At 36.3% G+C, this 17,243-nt stretch overlaps 1 protein-coding gene across 1 annotated transcript; it reads right to left on the bottom strand.

Annotated features, from left to right (window-relative positions):
• Positions 1–4,918: 4,918 nt before the first annotated feature.
• LOC128548018 (toll-like receptor 4) lies at positions 4,919–16,565 on the bottom strand. The gene is made up of 4 exons (XM_053522277.1): positions 16,337–16,565; positions 11,641–11,676; positions 9,223–9,390; positions 4,919–9,046 (listed from the first exon to the last, which is right to left on the bottom strand). Exon 4 carries the CDS (start codon positions 9,012–9,014, stop codon positions 6,393–6,395), a length of 2,622 nt encoding a protein of 873 aa, XP_053378252.1. The 5' UTR covers positions 9,015–9,046; positions 9,223–9,390; positions 11,641–11,676; positions 16,337–16,565; the 3' UTR covers positions 4,919–6,392.
• Positions 16,566–17,243: the final 678 nt, after the last annotated feature.

Here is a 17,243-nt window from a genome sequence, read left to right as displayed (position 1 = left end):
CTTTTTAGTAAGCGGAATCGCGGTTCAATATATAATCTTGAATTGCAAAACAAACACTGAACAAATACGACATTTGTTGCAAATTGTATTTCAAAATACCAGTGTACAAATCTCCGTAAATATCTTTCAATTTATTTGCATGAATCATGGATGGGTGATGAAAGATGTTATACATAATGTCACATCGTTTCTGAGAACGTACGTCTCGCCCAGGGACCGAACCCACGGCCCCGAGTTTCATAGATCTGCGCTATCCCTACTTAACTAAGTTGGCGGGTTTTCTGAGAAAATATATCTTGAATTTCAAATACAAAAACACATGGGCACTGTAGTGAAACAAAGGATAGCACCGGCATCATTTATTCTAATGTCCTGAAATCAGATTCATTCCCATCCAAATACACTGAAATTATAATTAACCGTAGTCAGATCCCTATTATCAATCCTTGGCTTTCTAGGCTAACACAAGGTTTTGGTTACCCAATTGGCAGGACTTATATAAACAAGACCTAAATGCTAGCTTGCACGATTCAAGCGGGTATCTATTTTGACGAAACATAGATAATTGTGAATTCCAGTCATATTGTAATAAAATACAAAATTTAAGACAATCGTAACATACATTACAAGTAGTATTTGGTAAGGTAACAACGTTTAATGAAAGATCATACGCTGAAACATACATCGAATCATCTTTTCTTTTAAAGGCAATAATCAACAGTTATCTTCGGAACACGAAGCGAGTTTTAATTTGTCACTCCTGGTTGATGTTCCTTCCACCCGGAAGACATATTTAATTGACATCATCTTTGAACTGACTGAATTCCTGCGTATTAAAGGCTTCCGTTCTTGTAGTATTTAAATACCTGCATGAGGCACGTGCTAAAACTGTAGTTATGTATTTAGATTTGATATTGAGATAAATTTCCATCACTTAAATAGATAAGTTTGACCTAAACTATTTGTTAGGGCATTCCCCATGACAAGACAATTTCTGTAGCCCGGCTGTAGTGGTTCTTATGTTCTTACAGTTTTTCAGACAACCCTCAGAGAATGCGACCATGAACATAAGAGCAGGCTCGGTTGGAAGTATTTCAATGTGCAACACATTGAATGGAGTCTGTGACCCAAAAGGAAAATAGTAACAACACTGAGTCCAAGTACAGTACGGGGAGGTAACACTGAGTCCAAGCACATTACGGGGAGGTAACACTGAGTCCAAGTACAGTACGGGGAGGTAACACTGAGTCCAAGCACAGTACGGGGAGGTAACACTGAGTCCAAGCACAGTACGGGAAGGTAACACTGAGTCCAAGCACAGTACGGGGACGTAACACTGAGTCTAAGCACAGTACAGGGAGGTAACACTGAGTCCAAGTAAGTCCATGCACAGTACGGGGAGGTAATACTGAGTCTAAGCAAAATACGGGGAGGTAACACTGAGTCCAAGTACCGTCCAAGCACAGTGCGGGGAGGTAAAACTATGTCCAAGGACAGTACGGGGAGGTAACACTGAGTCCAAGTACAGTACGGGGATGTAACACTGAGTCCAAGTACAGTACGGGGAGGTAACACTGAGTCCAAGCACAGTACGGGGATGTAACACTGAGTCCAAGTACAGTACGGGGAGGTAACACTGAGTCTAAGTACGGTACGGGGAGGTAACACTGAGTCTAAGCACGGTACGGGGAGGTAACACTGAGTCCAAGTACAGTACGGGGAGGTAACACTGAGTCTAAGCAAAGTACGGGGAGGTAACAACTGAGTCCAAGTACAGTACGGGGAGGTAACACTGAGTCCAAGTACAGTACGGGGAGGTAACACTGAGTCCAAATACAGTCCAAGCACAGTACGGGGATGTAACACTGAATCCAAGGACAGTACGGGGAGGTTACACTGAGTCCAGTCCAAGCAAAGTACGGGGAGATAACACTTAGTCCAAGTACAGTACGGGGAGGTAACACTGAGTACAAGCACAGTATGGGGATGTAACACTGAGTCCAAGCACAGTACGTGGAGGTAACACTGAGTCCAAGTACAGTACGGGGAGGTAACACTGAGTCCAAGCACAGTACGGGGAGGTAACACTGAGTCCAAGTACAGTACGGGGAGGTAACACTGAGTCCAAGCACAGTACGGGGAGGTAACTCTGGGTCCAAGTACAGTACGGGGAGGTAACACTGAGTCTAAGTACAGTACGGGAATTTTTTTGTTGGGTTTAACGTCGCACCGACACAACTATAGGTCATATGGCGACTTCCCAGCTTTTGATGGTGGAGGAAGACCCAAGGTGCCCCTCCGTGCATTATTTCATCACGAGCGGGCACCTTGGTAGAATCACCGACTTTCCGTAAGCCAGCTGGATGGCTTCCTCACATGAAGAATTCAATGCTCCTAGTGCCATCCTAACATGAAGAATTCAACGCCCTGAGTGAGGCTCGAACCCATATCGATGAGGGTCAAGTGATTTGAAGTCAGCGACCTTAACCACTCGGCCACGGAGGCCCCTAGTACGAGGAGGTAAGACGACACTTGAAGATAGAACGCAAACGAGTAGACTGATAACAAACACGGTTTGACTGACTCTGTTGAAGTATGCCCCTCGTACCGGAATTCTCTTTTACAGAAACATTATATGTATTCCATCATCCTAAAAATCTCCATGATACTTAAAATACAGACATGATAAAAGCAATGAGGCCAACTGTGGGGAGTCGAAGACTTTGTTGATACCGCTTCAAGCGGATATGATAAAATTTATTTCAGCTTTAGTCCGAGTTACTTTTTGCCCAAACTAAATGCTTAATTAGAAAATACAAATTGCATAAGCTATATAATAATTTTACTTGAAGTTTTCATTTGTCACAATTTTGGAACTATAAACAACCACATCTCTTTTAAATAAATTTGCACTATTTTGAATTACAAACAACTTCTTTTTGTAATAGATTCAAGCTGTAACAATACATGTACAGATCAAAATGATCCAGATACAAATACACCACAATAAATCACTATTGTAATGACCTGGGGTCCCATAACTCTACAAGGGCCGGGACTTTTACTGCTATAGGTTAATTGCTTTACAAGTAGGCAGGGGCTCAGGAAAACTGGGCAAAAAGAACATACTGTAAACATTTCGCAACGTTTTGGTTTTGTGACACAATTATATAGAACACACTCCGTGGTTATGTCCCGTTCACAAAAAAATAATGATATGTCATGGTAATTTTCCAAATGTATTTGGTAAAATTATAAAACGTTTTATAAAAAGAGGTTACGACCCGACTGTTTTGAGACATACCGCATGTATAGTGTTCAACCGGTTTACAGTTGGATACTACGCTTCCCTCTTTGATTGTGTCTGAATTAAGAGGGGGAGGACTCTATGATAAACAGTTTTTAGATCCAACCAGGACTGAATTGTTTTGGTATCTGTCTTCTGGCCTGTTTCATATTTCTCTTGTTGCTCTGTCTTCTGAAAAGGCATTGAGTACATACGTTTTTGGTTCTAAAGGTTTGCTTTTTATACGCCCGAAGGGACGTATTATGTTATGGTCTCGGTGTCCTTCTGTCCGTCCGTCCGTTAGCAATTTCGTGTCCGCTCTGTAACTCTTGAACCCCTTGAAGGATTTCAAAGAAACTTGACACAAATGTTCACCACACTGAGATGACGTGCAGAGTGCATGTTTTGGATGTCTCATTTCAAGGTCAAGGTCACACTTAGGGATCAAAGATCATATGAGTGTGTTACGTGTCCGCTCTGTAACTCTTGAACAGCTTGATCAAAGAAACTTGGCACAAATGTTCATCACACTGAGATGAAGTGCAGAGCGCTTGTTTCGGATGACTAGCTACAAGTTCAAGGTCACACTTATGAGTGAAAGGTCATAAATGACTTTGTTGTGTCCGCTCTGTAACTCTTGAACTGCTTGAAGGATTTCAAAGAAACTTGGCACAAATGTTCACCACACTGAGGCGACATGCAGAGCGCATGTTTTGGATGACTCGCTTCAAGGTCAAGGTCACACTTAGGGGTCAAAGGTCATATATGACTTTGCTTTGTGTATATTGCTATGCATTGCAGTGCTCTTATTTTTATTTGGTAGATCCCTTTTTGTTTCCTTACAATTTTTTTTTGAATTACTTCCCTTTTTTGTTACTATAAATAGCTTATTTTAAAACTTTTTTATTATTGGTAGTAGGGAAAAGCCGAGACCACTTTTCTGTGGTACAACATGGATGGTACATCCAATTTTTAGTATTTTGTATATTTAGTATTTTGACATAACTTTACCTGATAAGAATTCTTTTTTGGACTTAGAATTTTTCTTTTTGGATTTTTTTTTTTTTGTTGTTCCTGTCCTTTGGGCTTCAACAGTCAAATTCTTGAAATTTTACTCCAATCCTCTGATGTAACCCTTCGGGCGTATATTGCCCCGCTTGGCGGCACTCTTGTTATATATTTATACACGAGCATATTTGTGTTTTACATGCCATGCCTTTTTGTTTCCATTACGTGTGTTAGAGATTCAACTGGAGGGGATTATTTTTATTTACACTGCCCCGTGTCTTTGGAACATGGTGGGGGTAAGAGTGAGATTGGGTGCGCACCATAAACCGGTTTAAGCTCCCCAGTGGTGTTTTTGCCACTGACCGTTCCAAGGCGGTGCCCCACTGTGTTCCTTTGTTTGTTCGTTTTGTCCTAATGTATTGGCTTTGTGTGTGTGCGCGTGTATGTGTATGTGTGTGTGTGTTTGTGGTGTGCGCGTCTGCGTGCTGTGGGTTTCGTTTTGGGGAGGCTGCGTTTTTGGTACGTGGTGTTCCCTGTTTGATATTTGTCTTTGTTTTTTTTTACAATTTTCATTCATGATTTGGCGGAGAAAAACAGACTAAAAGAGCTCACAGTTTATTAGGACAAAAAGAATGTTTGATACTTTGAAGTCTTTTTATATTTCTCTTGATATATTCTGGTCCTTTGGAATCATGGAGTCCATTCAATACCCATTAGATAAAATGCAGCCTTTGCTAATAGCAGAAAAGAAAATTCCTTTGAACGATTAATTTACGTTATAAAATATTTTGGGCTTAAGTAATAATCCTTTTGATTTCTGATCTTCCGATATCTTATCATACAAAACAGTTTGACATAGGAAGACAACTTAAAGGTTTGGATTTGCTGAGTGTGTAGTTATTATTGATTTAATAATAATGGTTACCCATAAGCTATCATACACTGATAAATCTACTGTTGGATCGTTAAACACATTAATGTTAAATTTAAACACGAGTCGTTAGAAACATTAGGAATGATCTTTTCAAATGACTATGAAAATAACCTTGATAATCTGGAACCTAAAATAAATGCAGTGTAGTACAACTATGTCTTAAACAATGGCAACATAGAAATTTAACACTCAGTTATGAAGACCTTACAGTACTACCAACACCCCAGATAGGAAAAATAATGAAATAATAAAAGCAATGCTTATGTTTATATGGAATGATAAACCAGAAAAAAAATAAAACGAAAGATACATTAACACTTAGTTACGATGAAGGGGGTTTAAAATTGATTGACTGTAAGTATTTTCTGAATGCATTAAAAGCACGTTGGATTAAACGAGTAAATGATCAAAACAACAAAAGAGCATAGAAAATATTTTATAAAAACATAATGTGTAAAATGGAAGGGCATTAATTTAACAAAAAATATATTGGAATGATATGCAAAGACAACACTTTCTTAAAAAGACATATTATTAACTTGGACACCCATAAAAGATAATGAAAATGAAACAGAAGTAAGTCATCATATCTTATGGAACAACACAAAGTCATGATATAAAACTTAAATCAAAAACATTTTTTTTCTAGAAAGAAATTATATGAAAAAGGCATTAAATATATATACAACATTTCTTTGACAATACAACAAATAGTTTCTATTCATTCCAAAACTTCAAGTATAATGTATATTTATGATTTGGAAAATATAGACTATTTAAAGTATCATCAGTAGTTAAATGTATCGGACGAAACATAAAGATGAAAGACAGAAACATGGTGAATCATTACTTACAACTCTTTCTAAAATGAAACTTGTATGAAAAACAAATGAAAATATAAAATGAAAATAAAGCCAAATGGGAAGATGTTTTATATAAAGAAGAAATACAGCAGAAAAATGTCTACCGACAAATATTCAAATCAACCATGTTTTGTTGCGTTCAATGCATCCAAGGGATCCAGATTATATTAGTACCTAAATTTTAATGGCAGAATTTTGTTTATTGTGGACACTGTTTTTAAAAGCATTTATCAGATAAGAAACATGTAAATATATTATGCTCAAGTAAACAAACACTTTTGAATATTAAACCATTCATCATTCAACTCATGATTTCATCTGCAAGATTTGTCCAAAATACGTCCAAGTCGTGCCCGTGCTCCGGATATTCAAGTGACCTTTCACTACGAAGGAAGCGCATGACATTTATGGGTAGATTTTCCAGAGGAATGTTTTCCATTAGAACTATAATAATAAGCTTTCTCTTTGCCTCGGTGGATTCAACATGTACCATATTCATTTCATAATCGCACCAGCTGTCCTTAAGATAGTCCGTGTCAATAAGAAGGACCGACTTCCGGCTATTATATATACCATGCGTGATAGTTTCGGCAATTGATGTGCCCGGTATTGAGTTTCTGTCTGCCACCCACAGCCGAAGACCTCGTTGCTCCTCAAGTGACGGTACCATGTTGTTTTTTATGAAACTTGCTTTACACTTCGAATAAGACACAAAGGCGTCATTTTCAAACAGACGCTCGAACCCTTCATGATTAAATCGTCGGTTTCTACTGTAATATATATATCTCAGTTTCCATCGATATCTGTAAACTACTACGCCGATCACAATACTCATGAAGCAGCCGACAATCGCACAAATAATTCCAACAGTCCACGTTTGCCAGCTTTTGTCGAGACATTCTTTATTTTCCAATGTTTCTATCATTGTGTGCAAAGCTTCATTCCCCGATATGTTACGCTGTTCCGCATTAAACTTACATTCGTCCCTTTCAACGTCCACTTTTGTGGACAACATCCATTTTAGAAAAGGCAATGTCTTACAGCTGCATTCCAGGGGATTGTTTTTTAGAATGAGACTCACATTGCAGTGCGTGCCTTGGCAAAGTGTGTCTAAATATGCTCTTAGTTTATTCGAAAGAGTGCTTAACTTATTTCGTGACAAGTCTAGCAATTTTAGCGATTTGCTCTTTGGCATTGCATACTTCCAGTCACCCATCAGATTTGAATGTAAATACATAAACTTTATATTTCTCAAACCTTTGAAAATGTGCCGATCTGAAAATCGTTCAATCCTATTATTTGAGAGGTCAAGGTCGGTAATTTGCGTTAAGTTTCTAAATATCTTGTTTGACAGATAAGAAGAGGTTTGGCCAAATGCCACTCCTAAAATGTTTCCAGAGATATTAAGATGCTCTAAATTTCTAAAATTGTCAAAAAACGCCGGAGCTACCTCACTGCAGTAATTTTCAGAAAGGTCCAGGTGCTGTAGATTTTCTAATCCTGTAATTGAACCTTTCAATTTGGTAAGTAAGTTAAATGACAAATCTAAATTTAAAAGTTTGCTTGCTCCACAAATGTGAAGATTCATTTCTGTATTGAAATTGAGGAAGCTTTTTCTCCATTTTACGCGACGTAAATTCGGAGGGATACAAACGAAACAGCTGTCATTACATGTATACTTGGAGAAGTCTAGAGTTTTATTCAGCATGCACTTTTCGTCTGCAACTATCGACTCTTCTTGCGTGTTTTCGGGTTCAAAATGTTCGTACAGGAAAGGGTCGTAATACAAATGCTGTCTGGACATGTCCAGGCAAGTGATATTCGTAGCGTTGTGAATAAAATTTATATAATTTCCGAACGATAACCTGTTTCCAGATAATGTCAGATCTCTAAGTGAACTAGGAAACATAGATATTGGGTTAAAGATTTCCTCTTCAAATATTTCTATCTTATTAAGATCCATATGCAGCGTAGTAAGCGCACGTAGTGTTCTAAGATTTTCCAGGTCACATCCTTTTACCGCTACACCAATATCATGTACGTTATGAATCCGGTTCACATTTAAAATTTGCAGTTTTGAAGAGTTCCTCAAACCATATAAAGCTGTGTTCATTCTTGTAAAATTCAATTTTTCATTGTACGAGATATCCAGTAAGGTCAGATTTTCTTTCAATGGACTGAAAGTGTTCGCTTCTATTTCTTCGATGTTACAGGATGATATCCAAAGGCGCTGCAACTTTGTTAGGCCTTCAAATGTATTGTTATGGATAACCGAAACATTGCAAGCATCTTTAGAACGTCCGGATAAGCTTAGATTGACCAGATGTTCAAGTTGTTCAAATTCTTTACCGAATGTGCAATTGGCGCATAGTTCAGCGTAGATTCCTCCTAATTTTGTGTATCCCAACTCCACTCCCAACCCTTCAAATGTTTGTAAATTATTTTCTTTAACATTCAAGTATGTGAGATTTGACAATGGTTTGAAAACACCTTTACCGAATCCACTTGGCCAGATTAGATTGTTTCCAGATAAATTGAGATACAACAGACTAGACAGGCCCAAGAATGCATTCGACGAAATGTAAGATATATTCGAATTGTCCAGATAAAGATTTCGAATCAATGAAGTGTTCAAATTAGCAGCATTGACAAATGAGTTATTTTTAAGCTGGTCAAAGTTATTCCAGCTAAGGTCAAGGAAGCAAAGTGATTTGTTTGTCGGTGGGTCGGGGTAGTCCTTTGGAACCTCTGTAAGAGACAGGTTATCGCATCTCACAGAATAACAGCCTTCTGCGATATACTCTTTCGATGATTTTGTCTGATTGGCCATATAGTCTATTTTACAATCATCTGCGGCTGCCTGGGCAATGGTCACACACGCCACTGCAACGATTGTTCCAAACAATACCAGAATGTGATTCATGTTTAAGAACTGCTGTCGAGAGAACACTTAACCTGCAATTCAAAAAATTAAAATATCCATTTTTTGTTCATTTTAAGAGGGCATGAAAGTACAAAGTGTTAAAGAAATTGAATATTTGCACTTTTTTCGATCACTGATTGACGTATATTGACTATGAATTGTATGTATATAAAATGTTGAAGGAAGAAACGAAACAAAATTTAATTACCTTGCATCAGGAGTTAAGAATGCATTTATGCATGTAGCTATTTCCGGTTGTGAAACATAAGATGATTATCCTGATGGTATCAAAAACACCTAGGTTTGTAAAGTCTGATCAAGTCATTCCTGCATGTAGGCCATTGAGCTTATCTGACATCGCCGTCAACCTTTCCTCCTATGATAAAAAGGAATGCTTTTTTGTGGATCAATCGCTATTTACAATATTGACTATAAGATAACGTTGGTATATTTTAATACATAGAAGAACGGTATCTGTGAGAGATATTAATTGTCCTGGCTAGCTGCTGAAAATTATAATCTAATTTTTGATAAAGCTTGTTGCTTAGTCCTCAATGTATAATTGATGCATATTTTGAAATAAATATTGTTTAAACCAAAACGATTGAGGGTTTCAAAATAGATAAAATAGAAATATGAATTTATAGTTCTTTGATTTGTCAGACATTAATGAAGTTATTCTTTGTCAAGAGATCAGTTAGTAAAACCTTTCTAGCTGTTTCATAGACTACAATTGAGCACCCATTTCTATTTAAAAAAACTCACTTAAGGTTCCACACTCCTATTTCTAAACTTTCTGGCCAGGACAAAACACCCCAAGACATTATTCTTGAAAACCAAGTAAAACATGAACGGGATTTATTTTACGCAAGTGGTGACTTTCTCTGCTACGATGGCATGATATTCATTATAATTAACAAGAACTGTTTCTTGCCGGTCAATAGTCAAAACGGGGTCCACAGGACTATGGGCCAATAGTTCCGTCTATAGACTAGCAAGCATTTCAATAAGTGTATACTAAAGGAACAACAAACTAGAGTTGTCACAGGAGTGACGAATTATACTCCCACAATATGTCCTTGTCACAGAACTAAGCCAATGTCACAGCTGAACTAGCTTGACCTTTGACCTACTGACCTCAAAATCAATAGAGGTCATCTATTGGTCATGATTAACCTCCCTATGAAGTTTCAAGATCCTAGTCCCAAACGTTCTCAAGTTACTGTCTGAAAAACGTTTAAATGTTCCGGGTCTCTGTGACCTTGACCTATGACCTACTGATCATAAAGGGTCATCTGCTGGTCATAACCAAACTCCCTATCAATTTTCATGATCCTATGCCCAAGAGTTCTCAAGTTATCATCCGGAAACAATTTAACTGTTTCGAGTCACTGTGACCTTGGCCTTTCACCTACAGACCTCAAAGTCGAACCTGACCTGTACTTTATAATGTTACACCTGTGAACCAAACTTTATGATCCCAGGCCAAAGCGTTCTTAAGTTATCATCCGGAAACCGTTTATCTGTTCAGGGTCACTATGACCTTGACCTTTGACCTACTAACCCCAAATTTGAACTTGACATGTATTTTCTGATGTTACACCTGTGTACCAAAAATTATTTAATTCGGTCAAGCTTTTCATGAGTTATCATCCGGAAACCATGAAAACTAACCGACCGACCGATAGCCAAGCTCACTCCTATATACACCCCCGCCCCCCCCCCCCCCCCCCCCAACTTAATGAGTCGTCTTTTCAAAACATTATCTGTCAATAAGTACAAATATGAGAATTGTTAATAACTGTAGATCAAACACTGGCTCTAGTGGGCAATCCCTCAAGTAAATAGTCTGTAGATCCATTGGGAGAATAATACGAACCAAGCAAATTGATAGCAGTTCCGGTCTGGTAAGTCTGTTTATGAGATATAATGAAATGTGCAACACCTTGACGAGACTCTAGTATGCGGAAATTTTAAATAAACAACATGAAACCTAAGGATTCGAATATATAATAACAAAATAAAAAAGTGGAAAACCACAGGACGCCCAACACGACATTAACGAAAATGCTTTTACGCCCGATTTGATTCAGCCTGTTCATGGACCGTAGTGGAAGTGTAAGCTACCGTTCATTACCGACAAAATTAGAAAATAGCATCATATCCAAGGGGTAATCAAACAACACCCAAAGCTTTTAACGCGAGAGTATTGGGACCACTTAGGCTGAAATATTCAAGCTGAAAAATTAAACCGTACACTTACAACATAAATGTCGTGCTGAACGATCTGAAGAGATCTGGTTGAAATGTCGGGAAACAGACTTTTTACGATCAACGCATTGCTTTAAAGACTGCTACAACGATACAAATATTGTCTAGCAAATGTGGTAGATTTGGAAATAAATTGTAAAAAATATTTACACTAGCATTCGAATTCGAGGAATATTTCTACATCGAGAGAAAGGAGGCTGTGTAGTATGGAAGAAAACGTGTCAAAAGTACACTTTACATTTTTGTTTCAATTTAGTTAAAATATAGTAACAAACAAAACGCTCAAGTACAAAAATCTTAATATTTTACATAATTATTATCCTTTCCAGTAATATAGAAATATAAAAAACCCTACCTTTTCACTGAATCCATCACAAAAGCGTCATGTCAACTGTATAACAAGTAGAAAGGAAATAAGTATATTTATACATTAAAACTGCTTATCTGACAAAGATCATCTTCAGATTCAGTATCTTTTCTTTAAAGAGCTGAGTTTAGTTTAGTTTAATCATATTTTGTTATACATATTCTATTCACACACATACAACAAGCATATATAAATATATCAATGAAAATATACAAAAGGATTGGGCCAGAAGTTATAACAACATTATCGGGGGCCCTTCCCTGAAAAAGCAGACTACATTATGTTATTTATATACTTATCATATCAAGAACAGAAAAATGTACATAAAAAGAATCGTACAGAAAAAAACAAACAATTAGGCTATAGAGAAATTACGAGAAAAGTAGATACATTTGCCGCTGATCTGTTAGTCCCCTGCCCAGCGTATTTCCTGTGTTTAACTTTTATTTAGCAGTGGTCCATTCTATCTTGATGTATATCATTAAAATAGTAAAATTGTACAAAAGTTATCAAAATCTCTGAGTTTCCTTTATGAAATGATGTACATGATGAAATAAGAGCCCATTGTGAGAATCGTTCAGTATATCAATACCAAAAAGTAGTTTCTTCGTGCTAAGATGATGGAATTAAAGTGTATTTATAAAAAGATTTCTCATTTGATAATTGTATTTGGGGCATTGAAATAGAAAGTTTGCTGCATCTTCTATTAAAGCGCCACAGCCGCATGCAGGATTTGGGATAAGGTGATAGTTTTACAAGTCTGAATTCAGGTTGCTACAATTGTTTCTAATGCGTACTTGATGTACTGATGGCGAACGTTCGCCACTTGTAAAATATGATGGAACAATTGTTGGTTTGTATAATTATATCTTTGAGTTTTCTTTTTAAAACTTGCTAATGAATCTGATTCTCTAGTGTTTAAAGGTAATTCATTCCAAAGTTGTATTGCTGAGAGGATAACTGACTTAGAATATATTCTGTTCTTCTCGCCATTGATACATAATTGACATTATTTTTCAAACAGTATTGATTTTCATATGCATTTTCGACTACAGGAAGAAATACCTGTGATAAGTACAATGGCAATAAATAATGTTTTCCTTTGTATACTAAAATTAATTTTTGAATTTTTCTTCTGTCCGCAAGAGATACCCATCCGATTTCTTTTAATAATTTTGAATAGATACTGATCTTGTTAAACCCGTTACAACTCTAGCAGCTTCGTATTGTATTCTTTTTTATAACAACGAGGCATATTCCAGACGTGGACGTAAATAAGATCTATATATTTGATTGAGGGTATTTCGTTGAATTAGAATTTTCAATATTTTCATTGATCGCAGATGAAACTGTAGTGGCGATATGTTCATGCCATTACCCGTCCTGACTTAAAGTTACACCGAGATGTTTATGATGTTCAACAAATGTTAGGTGTACATTATCGAAATATAAGTTTCGACGGTTTCTATTACAATAGGAAAAGAACATAACTTCTGTTTTAGAAGGATTAAAATTTACTAACCACTGTTTGGACCATAACTTAATTTTGTGGAGGTCATGATTAAGAGTTTCTTCCATCGTATCAATGTTACTTGTTGATACGGCTAGAGAACTATCATCTGCGAAAAGTGTAGTAATACTTAAATGTGAGTCAGCTATATCATTTACATAGATAAGAAATAAAAGAGGTCCAAGAACTGAGCCCTTAGGAACACCATTGTGACTCTGAAAAAGAAGTTCTGACGAAAACTTTTTAAGTTCTATTCATTATATAATTTTCTAACCAGTCTAACAAATTTCCAGTGATTCCATATTGTCGTATTTTAAAAATTAGTCCCTTATGCCAAACTCTATCAAACGCTTTGGATATATCACAAAACACAATACATATACATTCTTTGTTGTCTAAAGCTTTGCATATTTGATTATAGATGTCAATGAGTTGATAACTAGTAGAATGTCCTGGTAAGAAACCTGATTGATTTTGGAATATTAGTGAATTATCATGCAGATAGTTAAACATATGTTTAAAGATAATACGTTCCATAACTTTTCCAACACAACAAATAAGAGAAATTGGTCTGTAATTTGACGGTTCATCTTTGTTGCCTTTTCTAAAAAGTGGCATAACGTGCGCTAAACTCCAACTAGACGGATATATTTTTTTCGGACATTGAACGATAATAAAGTAGACAAAGAGGGTTACACAATGTTTTAGAAGTTTCTTTTAACATTTTATGACTAATTTCATCAGGACCGGATGCTTTGTTAACAACTAAATTTAATAGAATGTGCGTAATTTCTTGTTCTTGTATGATAAAATTTTCAAGTTCTTAGTGAGAAAACAGGAAGTTCAGTGTTTGTTTCATCAACATTATCATAAGCATTATCTATACTTCCGTTTTTTTATATCTGTGAAGTACGTAATGCTGGTATACCATCGAGCAGTTACACAAAATTTCATTTAGAAAAAGTCTCTTTGGGTTTATATACTGATAGCTGACTTTCAGCTTGCCAATGCAGTTGCAATTTAGGCGATGTCATTGTTTTATTACAATCGGCTAATTATTGAGAAATAAACTTTTTCTGCCTTTAAAATCAGTGTGCGTGCGTGCGCGTGTGCGTGCGTGCGTATGTTCTGGTTTAATTAAAGTCTTTTTCAACAGTTTTTCAGTCATATAAGGGGTGAATGCGAAAGAACACTAAGTGCTTCTCTGTTCATACAAGATGTATGCACTTAGACCTCTTTCGCATTCACCCCTTGAATAAAAAAAATCAATTCTAATTTGTCGGTAATCAACGTAAACGAGCAGAATCTCTCCTGTCACCTCTACCCGGATATGACCTTTGAGCTTATTTCTTTCCTTTTCCGGTTGTTTCCCGTCTTGTAGTATTTACATTGAATGCCATGAGATACACGCTAAAATATAATATTGACATTATGATAAAGTGCTGTCACGTTAAATAAATACAAGATTTAAACCTAAATAGAAGCATATCTTGAACAGTATTTATTCTGATCAGACATTTTTCTCTGTCACGGAGATTAGGGGACTGTATACTTTAAGGGCTGTATATTTTATCAGTGTGCAATTTTGAGGTAGCATACTTCCACTGATTACATTTATTTATGTAAAAAGCTATGCACTCATGTAAACGTTTCCTGATGAAATGAAAACTTATTATTCTATTTTTATCATACCAAGTAATCCTTATAAGTACTCTAAGTACATTTTCAGACCTTTCATAAATTTCCATGGATGACATATACATGTAAAACGAGATCTTCAAGGTTTATAGGAATTATATGAATATTTGCATTCCAGTCTTAAGAATAATTATGTATATATCTCAATTTTGTAGTTGATAAAGTTTATTATAATACTTTATGAAAACAGAATTTGTCATAGCTGACATACATAAGATGAGTAACATTTTGTTATTGAATGTCAGGAAGTTTTAGACCTAAGTGTACAGTGTATCAGAAAGTATTTCTGGCATAATCCAAGTTATCTAAAATTTTGCAATTATTTGTTAATGAAAATAGTAAAGATATTCGAAATCTCGCAACATATGTCTTTACAGCTTTTGAAAAAAGGAAGAATTTAAATAGATAATTTCTAACTGCAATGACACTCTATGTGTGTTTATAAATAGTTAGTAAACATGTTTGGGCTATCCCAATTGTCTCCCCCAAAGCTAAAAGTTAAACCTGTATTGGCATATCTGCTATCTTGCCATACACGTTATATTTATTACTGAAGATATGCTGATGTTCCTCGTCTTCTAAATATATACATGTATACTGGTATATGACTTACTCATTGAGCTTGTTACAGAATCGACTTTAACCAATTGTTCACATGCTGGACATGTCCACAAATAATTCAAGATGGCTTTGTGAACGGCTTTATGTGGGAATGTAATTAAAAATCCAGATGGGCTTGTCAATAATTTTAAAATGTTGTAGATCAAGATAGCTACGTTTTTAATTAATCATCAATAGGGTTCGGTACAAAATGGATTTGAAGTGTTGTGCGTTTTCTTATTGATAATTCGTCATCCTATAAACTCGCTCACTCATTTCTTGAAATTTGTTTTCATTTTGTGTCCCAGACTGATCTTTAAGTGACAGACTGGCCACTGATCTATCTACCTGCGTCTTCTGTTCAACATATTGTTTTCCACGGTAAATTTGCACTTCGTTTCTAAAATTCTTAATGACTGATAAAGTGTCCTTTGATCAGAGGACGATCTTAATCATTTCTTGAGATATTCGGATGTCTTAATCGTTTAAATGTTTTAAAGAACTTATGTATCCAAACTCCACTCCAAATCCTTCAAATGAACGCTAATTTTCTTAAATATTTCGAAGTGTTGAAACTTGATCCATTTATTCATTCCGTTAATTATCTAAGCTTCATCAATGAGTTCATTTACAGTATCTGTTTAATTGAATTCCATTTCAGGCGGTGCTAGTTTGGTGTTGGACCTTAGGGATGTTGCATACTCCATAACCTCCCATCAAACCGAATATGACTTTATTTTGCTTGGTTGTATATTTTGCTTCCAAAAACTCGTAGTAAGATTGTGTTATACATTCTATTGGCTTGAAATTTGAAAATGCAAACATAAAGAAAGAAAGAGAAAATTCAAGACTACTAGATAAGATATTTATATTTACCGTGTGGTCCCAGATCTAGAATTGAGTGTAGGTGTAAATGTTATCCTTGGCCGAAATCTATCTATCTATCTATCTATCTATCTATCGGTATGTCTTCTTCAAAGCTTGCTTCCATTTTTTTACACAAGCACTTCCAATTGTTAACCGGTTACGATAATTGTCCTCACGGAACCAATAATCCCATTAAATCTTAATCTTCTATACCCGGAAGTTTTGGTGGAAGTAAGTAGTTGTAAGTATTTAATGAGTTTGATTTTGACGTCTGAGTGTTCAATATATAGACTTGTCCGCCGATTAGGGAAATCAACATTAGTTAGATTAGATCCATTATTAGTTTTAACTACGTAACATGGTGTATTGGTTGCACGGTGACCTGTCATATAGGCGGCTGTGGTTACTCAATGATTTTCGACTCAGATTCTTTTCAGCTCACCTGCTCAGGGTGAGCTATTATGATTACTAACCGTCCGGTGTCCATAAGTGCGTCCGTCCGTCCACACTTTTCTTCAAACGACATCTCCTCTAAAACCATGGTGAGCTGATGAAACTTGGCCAGCGTGTTCTACCGTGGTCTTATTTCAGTTCTGCTTGGTTTCACCTCAAGGCCACCAGAGCAGAAAAGTCTTCATATTGCATAATCTCCTAAAGCGCTTTTGATTTCAGATTTTGAATTAATTTTACACGAAATGGCCGTTCAGTGATCCTCTAGCAAGATTGTTCAGATTATTTTGATTTGCCTCCAGTGAGGCATGGTTACTTTTCTCTCTCTATATATATATAGTGGAAACATTAAAAATCTCTGACCCGATTTTGGTTGCAAAACTGTGCGCGTCTCTATTTACAGTGCAGATAAAAGCAGCATCTATTATACGAATTTTCCTTGGTGTACTGGTCAAGACCGCGGGAA

This window comes from Mercenaria mercenaria, chromosome 13, assembly GCF_021730395.1.
Source record: "Mercenaria mercenaria strain notata chromosome 13, MADL_Memer_1, whole genome shotgun sequence".
In the NCBI taxonomy this organism is placed as follows: Eukaryota; Metazoa; Mollusca; class Bivalvia; order Venerida; family Veneridae; genus Mercenaria; species Mercenaria mercenaria.
This window is presented reverse-complemented; position numbering and strand designations above follow the sequence as displayed.

Bases quoted from the DNA above. Each gene is read 5' to 3' on its own strand.
- LOC128548018 (XM_053522277.1), bottom strand. From the start codon at position 9,014: ATGAATCACATTCTGGTATTGTTTGGAACAATCGTTGCAGTGGCGTGT.